The sequence below is a fragment of the Salvelinus fontinalis genome, unplaced genomic scaffold, assembly GCF_029448725.1.
Source record: "Salvelinus fontinalis isolate EN_2023a unplaced genomic scaffold, ASM2944872v1 scaffold_0207, whole genome shotgun sequence".
Classification (NCBI taxonomy): Eukaryota; Metazoa; Chordata; class Actinopteri; order Salmoniformes; family Salmonidae; genus Salvelinus; species Salvelinus fontinalis.
The window spans coordinates 53,511-65,000 of NW_026600416.1; the positions used below are offsets into that span (position 1 = coordinate 53,511).

Genomic DNA, 11,490 nt, shown 5'->3' on the forward strand with positions numbered 1-11,490 from the left:
ATATACAACAGCTGTAGGACCAGTTAGAGAGACATACATTAGGTTATTTATATTGTGTCTACCGACGCCCCCTGGTGTAATGTACAACAGCTGTAGGACCAGTAGAGAGACATACATTAGGTTATTTATATTGTGTCTACCGACAACCCCCTGGTGTAATGTACAACAGCTGTAGGACCAGTTAGAGAGACATACATTAGGTTATTTATATTGTGTCTACCGACACCCCCTGGTGTAATGTACAACAGCTGTAGGACCAGTTAGAGAGACATACATTAGGTTATTTATATTGTGGATCTACCGACGCCCCCTGGTGTAATGTACAACAGCTGTAGGATTATAACAGCTCTGTGTCACACCTGTGTAGGCATGCAGGATTTTACCTGTTGTCATATTTTGTCATTAGACAGTTTAATTGATAATTCACCAGCATTCCATGTAACATTGATTAAATATATTAGATTAGTTACTTTGGTTAATGGGCCAGTTTCCCAGACACAGATTAAGTCTAGTCCTGGACCTTAAAGAACTTTCTATTGAAACTTCCATTGAGCATGCTTTTTAGTCCAGCACTAGACTCAATCTGTGTTCAGGAAACAGGCCCCATATGTATTACTGACATGCTTGTCCTTGTTCAGGACTCCACACACTGGCTTCAGATTGAACCCTTGACTTCCACTGTCCAGGGAGTGACAATGTTCAGGTAAAATAACTACTTTTAACATTTCATTCCACCTGCTAGTGTATTTCCCCATTACCTTTGGGAATAGTCTTCTAGTCCAACCTCTCCATTTGACCATTGACCCTCTCTACCATATCTTGTTGTTGCCCTCAGGCACAGGACACCCAAAGGGAGTTATGAGTGCACAGTGTCTGGGCTCCGCTGGCTGTGTGAGAGAGATGTCACTCTGAAGTATTACTTCAGGAACTGGGAACCCCTACAGTCAACGTTGACCCTTGACTTCCACTGTCCAGGAAGTGACAATGTTCAGGTAAAATATTGTGGATTGTGCAACATTTTCCCCATTACTCTTCTTAAAAAAAAAAAAAATCATTCCATCTCTGTCAAATTGGTTGTTGATCATTTCTAGACAATCATTTTTAAGTCTTGCCGCAGATTTCAGTCAAAACTGCAACTCCGCCACTCAGGAACATTCAATGTCGTCTTGGAAAGCAACTCCTGTGTAAACACCCCATCCCCAACCTCAATGAATATATATATACACGTTCAGGACAGAGACTGAATTTAAATACAAATGGTTTATTATCATACATTTCTTTATCCATCCCTGGGTAGGACATGAGGCGGAGGGGGGAGAGAGGGAGAAGGGGAGAGACGGGGAGAGAGAGAGGGAGACGGGGGGAGAGAGAGGGAGACGGGGGGAGAGAGGGAGAAGGGAGAGAGGGGGAGAAGGGGAGAGAGGGGGAGACGGGGAGAGAGAGAGGGAGACGTGGGGAGAGAGAGGGAGATGGAGAGAGAGAGGGAGAAGGGGGAGAAGGGGAGAGAGAGGGAGATGGGGGGAGAGAGAGGGAGACGGGAGAGAGGGAGAAGGGAGAGAGAGGGAGATGAGAGAGAGGGAGAAGGGAGAGAGGGGGAGAAGGGGAGAGAGGGGGAGACGGGGAGAGAGAGAGGGAGACGGGGGGAGAGAGAGGGAGATGGAGAGAGAGAGGGAGAAGGGGGAGAAGGGGAGAGAGAGGGAGATGGGGGGAGAGAGAGGGAGACGGGGAGAGAGGGAGAAGGGAGAGAGAGGGAGATGGGGAGAAGGGGAGAGAGAGGGAGATTGGGGGAGAGAGAGGGAGACGGGGAGAGAGGGAGAAGGGAGAGAGAGGGAGATGGGGAGAGAAGGAGAAGGGCAGAAGGGGAGAGAAGGAGAAGGGCAGAAGGGGAGAGAAGGAGAAGGGCAGAAGGGGAGAGAAGGAGAAGGGCAGAAGGGGAGAGAAGGAGAAGGGCAGAAGGGGAGAGAAGGAGAAGGGCAGAAGGGGAGAGAAGGAGAAGGGCAGAAGGGGAGAGAAGGAGAAGGGCAGAAGGGGAGAGAAGGGGAGCGAGAGGGAGAAGGGGGAGAGAGAGGGAGAGAGAGCGAGAAGGGGGAGAAAGAGCGAGATGGGGGAGAGGGGGGAGAAAGAGAGGAAGGTATATATGGTGCCCTACTGTATGTGGCTTTGGTCAAAAGTAGTCCACTATTATAGGGAATAGGGTGTCATTTGAGGGTACATCCCCACTGTGTCTTAACACAGGAGCTTCTATGTTATTTACACAGGACTGTCTCTCACTCACACTCAGCTCACCTTAACACACTGACTACAGCACAGCGATGATATAAGAGATCAGAGATACTCTGGGAGAATAACAGCAGCACCACACGTGTTGTACATCTGACTGGTACATAGTTACTGTCCAGGAAATAAAGGAATCGTTTTTCATTGGAACGTCTTAGTCCCTCGACGGTCCAACTTTCCCATTGTTTAACAGGAGCGTCTAAATGGATCTGTGTGTGTGTGTGTGTGTGTGTGTGTGTGTGTGTGTGTGTGTGTGTGTGTGTGTGTGTGTGTGTGTGTGTGTGTGTGTGTGTGTGTGTTCAGGGGCTTGTGTTGGCCCCTAGATGTATCTGTGTGTGTGTGTGTGTGTGTGTGTGTGTGTGTGTGTGTGTGTGTGTGTGTGTGTGTGTGTGTGTGTGTGTGTGTGTGTGTGTGTGTGTGTGTGTGTTCAGGGGCTTGTGTTGGCCCCTAGATGTATCTGTGTGTGTGTGTGTGTGTGTGTGTGTGTGTGTGTGTGTGTGTGTGTGTGTGTGTGTGTGTGTGTGTGTGTGTGTGTGTGTGTGTGTGTGTGTGTGTGTGTGTGTGTGTGTGTGTGTGTGTGTGTGTGTGTGTGTGTGTGTTCAGGGGCTTGTGTTGGCCCCTAGATGTATCTGTGTGTGTTCAGGGGCTTGTGTTGGCCCCTAGATGTATCTGTGTGTGTTCAGGGGCTTGTGTTGGCCCCTAGATGTATCTGTGTGTGTTCAGGGGCTTGTGTTGGCCCCTAGATGTATCTGTGTGTGTTCAGGGGCTTGTGTTGGCCCCTAGATGTATCTGTGTGTGTTCAGGGGCTTGTGTTGGCCCCTAGATGTATCTGTGTGTGTGTGTGTGTGTGTGTGTGTGTGTGTGTGTGTGTGTGTGTGTGTGTGTGTGTGTGTGTGTGTGTGTGTGTGTGTGTGTGTGTGTTCAGGGGCTTGTGTTGGCCCCTAGATGTATCTGTGTGTGTGTGTGTTCAGGGGCTTGTGTTGGCCCCTAGATGTATCTCTGTGTGTGTGTGTGTTCAGGGGCTTGTGTTGGCCCCTAGATGTATCTGTGTGTGTGTGTGTTCAGGGGCTTGTGTTGGCCCCTAGATGTATCTGTGTGTGTGTGTGTTCAGGGGCTTGTGTTGGCCCCTAGATGTATCTGTGTGTGTGTGTGTTCAGGGGCTTGTGTTGGCCCCTAGATGTATCTGTGTGTGTGTGTGTTCAGGGGCTTGTGTTGGCCCCTAGATGTATCTGTGTGTGTGTTCAGGGGCTTGTGTTGGCCCCTAGATGTATCTGTGTGTGTGTTCAGGGGCTTGTGTTGGCCCCTAGATGTATCTGTGTGTGTGTTCAGGGGCTTGTGTTGGCCCCTAGATGTATCTGTGTGTGTTCAGGGGCTTGTGTTGGCCCCTAGATGTATCTGTGTGTGTGTTCAGGGGCTTGTGTTGGCCCCTAGATGTATCTGTGTGTGTTCAGGGGCTTGTGTTGGCCCCTAGATGTATCTGTGTGTGTGTTCAGGGGCTTGTGTTGGCCCCTAGATGTATCTGTGTGTGTGTTCAGGGGCTTGTGTTGGCCCCTAGATGTATCTGTGTGTGTGTTCAGGGGCTTGTGTTGGCCCCTAAATGTATCTGTGTGTGTTCAGGGGCTTGTGTTGGCCCCTAGATGTATCTGTGTGTGTGTTCAGGGGCTTGTGTTGGCCCCTAGATGTATCTGTGTGTGTGTTCAGGGGCTTGTGTTGGCCCCTAGATGTATCTGTGTGTGTGTTCAGGGGCTTGTGTTGGCCCCTAGATGTATCTGTGTGTGTTCAGGGGCTTGTGTTGGCCCCTAGATGTATCTGTGTGTGTTCAGGGGCTTGTGTTGGCCCCTAGATGTATCTGTGTGTGTGTTCAGGGGCTTGTGTTGGCCCCTAGATGTATCTGTGTGTGTTCAGGGACTTGTGTTGGCCCCTAGATGTATCTGTGTGTGTGTTCAGGGGCTTGTGTTGGCCCCTAGATGTATCTCTGTGTGTGTGTGTGTGTGTGTGTGTGTGTGTGTGTGTGTGTGTGTGTGTGTGTGTGTGTGTGTGTGTGTGTGTGTGTGTGTGTGTGTGTGTGTGTGTTCAGGGGCTTGTGTTGGCCCCTAGATGTATACGACAGGCTGACTGACTTCCCCCCCCGACAGTAATCAGTAATCTCCTCTCCAACTCAATGTCTATAATGTCTTCCTGGTTTTAGTGGAATGTTAAGAGGTAAACGTCGTTCCCATTGGTGGTAACCCTGGAGACAAGGAAGAATGGGGAGGGTCCAAAGAGTGTTCAGCTGTGAGAGAGTGTTCACAGTTTGACAGCGACCACACAGGCCCCAGCCCGGCCCAGACACAGTGGAGCCACCTAGAGGAAAAACACAGGACCAAATCAAACTGCATTGAATTTGTCACAATATATATCTATCTATATCTAATATATATATATAATACATATCAGTGCTAGGGAAGTGAAAGCCTATCAGATCTCTCAGTGATGCTGAGCCTATCAGATCTCTCAGTGATGCTGAGCCTATCAGATCTCTCAGTGATGCTGAGCCTATCAGATCTCTCAGTGATGCTGAGCCTATCAGATCTCTCAGTGATGCTGAGCCTATCAGATCTCTCAGTGATGCTGAGCCTATCAGATCTATCAGTGATGCTGAGCCTATCAGATCTCTCAGTGATGCTGAGCCTATCAAATCTCTCAGTGATGCTGAGCCTATCAGATCTATCAGTGATGCTGAGCCTATCAGATCTCTCAGTGATGCTGAGCCTATCAGATCTCTCAGTGATGCTGAGCCTATCAGATCTCTCAGTGATGCTGAGCCTATCAGATCTCTCAGTGATGCTGAGCCTATCAGATCTCTCAGTGATGCTGAGCCTATCAGATCTCTCAGTGATGCTGAGCCTATCAGATCTCTCAGTGATGCTGAGCCTATCAGATCTCTCAGTGATGCTGAGCCTATCAGATCTCTCAGTGATGCTGAGCCTATCAGATCTCTCAGTGATGCTGAGCCTATCAGATCTCTCAGTGATGCTGAGCCTATCAGATCTCTCAGTGATGCTGAGCCTATCAGATCTATCAGTGATCTGATAGGTGTTCAGTAAAAAATAGAAAATTCAAAAAATAAAAAGTAACAAATACTTAAAGAGTATCAGTAAATGTAGGTAGAGTTATTAAAGTGACTATGGATAGATAATAACCAGAGAACATATTGTGTTTATACCTGAAGGGATGTGTGTGTGTGTGTGTGTGTGTGTGTGTGTGTCCTGCGTGTGTGTGTGTGTGTGTGTGTGTGTGTGTGTGTGTGTGTGCGTGTGTGTGTGTGTGTGTGTGTGTGTGTACCTGAAGGGATGTGTGTGTGTGTGTGTGTGTGTGTGTGTGTGTGTGTGTGTGTGTGTGTGTGTGTGTGTGTGTGTGTGTGTGTGTGTGTGTGTGTGTGTGTGTGTACCTGAAGGGATGTGTGTGTGTGTGTGTGTGTGTGTGTGTGTGTGTGTGTGTGTGTGTGTGTGTGTGTGTGTGTGTGTGTGTGTGTGTGTATATATACACCTGTGTCCACTCGTTGGTCTGGGGATCGTAGGCCTCGACAGTGTTCAGGTACACCGTTCCATCGTAACCACCGACCGCATAGAGACGGTCTCCAAGGAGACACACACCAACAGCGTCACGACTGATACTCATGGGGGCTACCGCCGTCCACGCATCCGTCTGGGGGTCGTACCTACACACACACACGCACGCACACACACACACACACACACACACACACACACACACACAGTTGAATACCTCTAAACCTGCGCCAATATTTGCACATGATCAATATTTATAGCGCAATTACCTAAAACACTTAAAACACACACACACACACCCCCGACCCCTGACCCCTGACCCCCTGACCTCTCCACACAATCGCTGAGTCGTGATGCCAGGCTGGAGGCGGGAGCGTCATGTCCTCCAATAGCGTACAGGAAACCGTTCCAGGTAGCCACGCCCACCCCGCCGCGCCGCTTCGCCATCGGAGCACAGCAGCTCCACCTGGTGGTGCGGAGGTCACACACACACACAACACAAGCTCATTCTCGTCACAGATTCACACTCTGGTCGGTTTATTAGGAAACACTTATCCAGAACAGCCTGAATTCTTCGGGGTGTGGATTCTACAAGGCGTCAGAAACGTTCTATTGAGCTCGGACAGCGATGTTTCAGAGATGACGTGGCGTTCATACGTTTGCCTCCAGAACAGACTGAATTCTTTGGGGAATGAACACGTTGCTCAACTGGTATCAAGGGACATTAACGTGAGGAAAACATTCCCCACACCATTCCACCACAGCCACCAGCTGTACCGTTGACACCAGACAGGATGGGCCCATATCCCTGACTCTGCCACCAGCTGTACCGTTGACACCAGACAGGATGGGCCTAAATCCTGACTCTGCCACCAGCTGTACCGTTGACACCAGACAGGATGGGCCCAAATCCCTGACTCTGCCACCAGCTGTACCGTTGACAGGATGGGCCCAAATCCCTGACTCTGCCACCAGCTGTACCGTTGACACCAGACAGGATGGGGCCAAATCCCTGACTCTGCCACCAGCTGTACCGTTGACACCAGACAGGATGGGGCCAAATCCCTGACTCTGCCACCAGCTGTACCGTTGACACCAGACAGGATGGGTCCAACTCCCTGACTCTGCCACCAGCTGTACCGTTGACAGGATGGGGCCATATCCCTGACTCTGCCACCAGCTGTACCGTTGACACCAGACAGGATGGCTCCAAATCCCTGACTCTGCCACCAGCTGTACCGTTGACACCAGATAGGATGGGGCCAAATCCCTGACTCTGCCGCCAGCTGTACCGTTGACACCAGACAGGATGGGGCCAAATCCCTGACTCTGCCACCAGCTGTACCGTTGACACCAGACAGGATGGGGCCAAATCCCTGACTCTGCCACCAGCTGTACCGTTGACACCAGACAGGATGGGTCCAAATCCCTGACTCTGCCACCAGCTGTACCGTTGACAGGATGGGGCCATATCCCTGACTCTGCCACCAGCTGTACCGTTGACAGGATGGATCCATATCCCTGACTCTGCCACCAGCTGTACCGTTGACACCAGACAGGATGGGGCCATATCCCTGACTCTGCCACCAGCTGTACCGTTGACAGGATGGGCCCATATCCCTGACTCTGCCACCAGCTGTACCATTGACACCAGACAGGATGGGTCCAAATCCCTGACTCTGCCACCAGCTGTACCGTTGACAGGATGGGGCCATATCCCTGACTCTGCCACCAGCTGTACCGTTGACAGGATGGGGTCAAATCCCTGACTCTGCCACCAGCTGTACCGTTGACACCAGACAGGATGGGACCATATCCCTGACTCTGCCACCAGCTGTACCGTTGACACCAGACAGGATGGGTCCATATCCCTGACTCTGCCACCAGTTGTACCGTTGACACCAGACAGGATGGGTCCAAATCCCTGACTCTGCCACCAGCTGTACCGTTGACAGGATGGGCCCATATCCCTGACTCTGCCACCAGCTGTACCGTTGACAACAGACAGGATGGGTCCAAATCCCTGACTCTGCCACCAGCTGTACCGTTGACAGGATGGGTCCAAATCCCTGACTCTGCCACCAGCTGTACCGTTGACACCAGACAGGATGGGACCATATCCCTGACTCTGCCACCAGCTGTACCGTTGACACCAGACAGGATGGGTCCAAATCCCTGACTCTGCCACCAGCTGTACCGTTGACACCAGACAGGATGGGTCCAAATCCCTGACTCTGCCACCAGCTGTACCGTTGACACCAGACAGGATGGGTCCAAATCCCTGACTCTGCCACCAGCTGTACCGTTGACACCAGACAGGATGGCTCCAAATCCCTGACTCTGCCACCAGCTGTACCGTTGACACCAGACAGGATGGGGCCAAATCCCTGACTCTGCCACCAGCTGTACCGTTGACACCAGACAGGATGGGGCCAAATCCCTGACTCTGCCACCAGCTGTACCGTTGACACCAGACAGGATGGGGCCAAATCCCTGACTCTGCCACCAGCTGTACCGTTGACACCAGACAGGATGGCTCCAAATCCCTGACTCTGCCACCAGCTGTACCGTTGACACCAGACAGGATGGGGCCAAATCCCTGACTCTGCCACCAGCTGTACCGTTGACACCAGACAGGATGGGGCCAAATCCCTGACTCTGCCACCAGCTGTACCGTTGACACCAGACAGGATGGGGCCAAATCCCTGACTCTGCCACCAGCTGTACCGTTGACACCAGACAGGATGGGGCCATATCCCTGACTCTGCCACCAGCTGTACCGTTGACAGGATGGGCCCATATCCCTGACTCTGCCACCAGCTGTACCATTGACACCAGACAGGATGGGTCCAAATCCCTGACTCTGCCACCAGCTGTACCGTTGACAGGATGGGGCCATATCCCTGACTCTGCCACCAGCTGTACCGTTGACAGGATGGGGTCAAATCCCTGACTCTGCCACCAGCTGTACCGTTGACACCAGACAGGATGGGACCATATCCCTGACTCTGCCACCAGCTGTACCGTTGACACCAGACAGGATGGGTCCATATCCCTGACTCTGCCACCAGTTGTACCGTTGACACCAGACAGGATGGGTCCAAATCCCTGACTCTGCCACCAGCTGTACCGTTGACAGGATGGGTCCAAATCCCTGACTCTGCCACCAGCTGTACCGTTGACAGGATGGGTCCAAATCCCTGACTCTGCCACCAGCTGTACCGTTGACACCAGACAGGATGGGTCCAAATCCCTGACTCTGCCACCAGCTGTACCGTTGACAGGATGGGGCCATATCCCTGACTCTGCCACCAGCTGTACAGTTGACAGGATGGGGTCAAATCCCTGACTCTGCCACCAGCTGTACCGTTGACACCAGACAGGATGGGACCATATCCCTGACTCTGCCACCAGCTGTACCGTTGACACCAGACAGGATGGGTCCATATCCCTGACTCTGCCACCAGCTGTACCGTTGACACCAGACAGGATGGGTCCAAATCCCTGACTCTGCCACCAGCTGTACCGTTGACAGGATGGGCCCATATCCCTGACTCTGCCACCAGCTGTACCGTTGACACCAGACAGGATGGGTCTATATCCCTGACTCTGCCACCAGCTGTATCGTTGACACCAGACAGGATGGGACCAAATCCCTGACTCTGCCACCAGCTGTACCGTTGATAGGATGGGTCCAAAACCCTGACTCTGCCACCATCTGTACCGTTGACACCAGACAGGATGGGTCCAAATCCCTGACTCTGCCACCAGCTGTACCGTTGACACCAGACAGGATGGGACCATATCCCTGACTCTGCCACCAGCTGTACCGTTGACACCAGACAGGATGGGACCATATCCCTGACTCTGCCACCAGCTGTACCGTTGACACCAGACAGGATGGGTCCAAATCCCTGACTCTGCCACCAGCTGTACCGTTGACACCAGACAGGATGGGACCAAATCCCTGACTCTGCCACCAGCTGTACCGTTGACAGGATGGGTCCAAAACCCTGACTCTGCCACCAGCTGTACCGTTGACACCAGACAGGATGGGTCCATATCCCTGACTCTGCCACCAGCTGTACCGTTGACACCAGACAGGATGGGACCAAATCCCTGACTCTGCCACCAGCTGTACCGTTGACACCAGACAGGATGGGACCAAATCCCTGACTCTGCCACCAGCTGTACCGTTGACACCAGACAGGATGGGTCCATATCCCTGACTCTGCCACCAGCTGTACCGTTGACAGGATGGGCCCAAATCCCTGACTCTGCCACCAGCTGTACCGTTGACACCAGACAGGATGGGCCCATATCCCTGACTCTGCCACCAGCTGTACCGTTGACACCAGACAGGATGGGTCCATATCCCTGACTCTGCCACCAGCTGTACCGTTGACACCAGACAGGATGGGTCCAAATCCCTGACTCTGCCACCAGCTGTACCGTTGACAGGATGGGCCCATATCCCTGACTCTGCCACCAGCTGTACCGTTGACACCAGACAGGATGGGTCTATATCCCTGACTCTGCCACCAGCTGTACCGTTGACACCAGACAGGATGGGACCAAATCCCTGACTCTGCCACCAGCTGTACCGTTGACAGGATGGGTCCAAAACCCTGACTCTGCCACCAGCTGTACCGTTGACACCAGAAAGGATGGGTCCATATCCCTGACTCTGCCACCAGCTGTACCGTTGACACCAGACAGGATGGGACCAAATCCCTGACTCTGCCACCAGCTGTAACGTTGACACCAGACAGGATGGGACCAAATCCCTGACTCTGCCACCAGCTGTACCGTTGACACCAGACAGGATGGGACCATATCCCTGACTCTGCCACCAGCTGTACCGTTGACACCAGACAGGATGGGTCCAAATCTCTGACTCTGCCACCAGCTGTACCGTTGACACCAGACAGGATGGGTCCAAATCCCTGACTCTGCCACCAGCTGTACCGTTGACACCAGACAGGATGGGTCCATATCCCTGACTCTGCCACCAGCTGTACCGTTGACACCAGACAGGATGGGTCCAAATCCCTGACTCTGCCACCAGCGGTACCGTTGACACCAGACAGGATGGGTCCATATCCCTGACTCTGCCACCAGCTGTACCGTTGACAGGATGGGTCCATATGCCTGACTCTGCCACCAGCTGTACCGTTGACACCAGACAGGATGGGACCATATCCCTGACTCTGCCACCAGCTGTACCGTTGACACCAGACAGGACGGGCCCATATCCCTGACTCTGCCACCAGCGGTACCGTTGACACCAGACAGGATGGGCCCATATGCCTGACTCTGCCACCAGCTGTACCGTTGACACCAGACAGGATGGGTCCAAATCCCTGACTCTGCCACCAGCTGTACCGTTGACAGGATGGGCCCATATCCCTGACTCTGCCACCAGCTGTACCGTTGACATCAGACAGGATGGGTCCAAATCCCTGACTCTGCCACCAGCTGTACCGTTGACAGGATGGGGTCATATCCCTGACTCTGCCACCAGCTGTACCGTTGACATCAGACAGGATGGGTCCAAATCCCTGACTCTGCCACCAGCTGTACCGTTGACACCAGACAGGATGGGACCATATCCCTGACTCTGCCACCAGCTGTACCGTTGACATCAGACAGGATGGGTCCA

The 11,490-nt window shown here is 52.5% G+C and overlaps 1 protein-coding gene across 2 annotated transcripts in view; it reads right to left on the bottom strand.

The window, feature by feature from the left end:
• Positions 1–1,241: 1,241 nt before the first annotated feature.
• The window catches only part of klhl5 (kelch-like family member 5), a 96,614-nt gene continuing 86,365 nt past the window's right edge, over positions 1,242–11,490 (bottom strand). For both annotated transcript variants that reach the window (XM_055912765.1, XM_055912764.1), the window contains exons 13-15: positions 6,157–6,294; positions 5,806–5,977; positions 1,242–4,620 (exon numbers count right to left, since the gene is read on the bottom strand). In XM_055912765.1, coding sequence (XP_055768740.1) covers positions 4,564–4,620; positions 5,806–5,977; positions 6,157–6,294 — 367 coding nt within the window. In that variant the 3' untranslated portion in view covers positions 1,242–4,563. The remainder of the gene's footprint in view (positions 4,621–5,805; positions 5,978–6,156; positions 6,295–11,490) is intronic.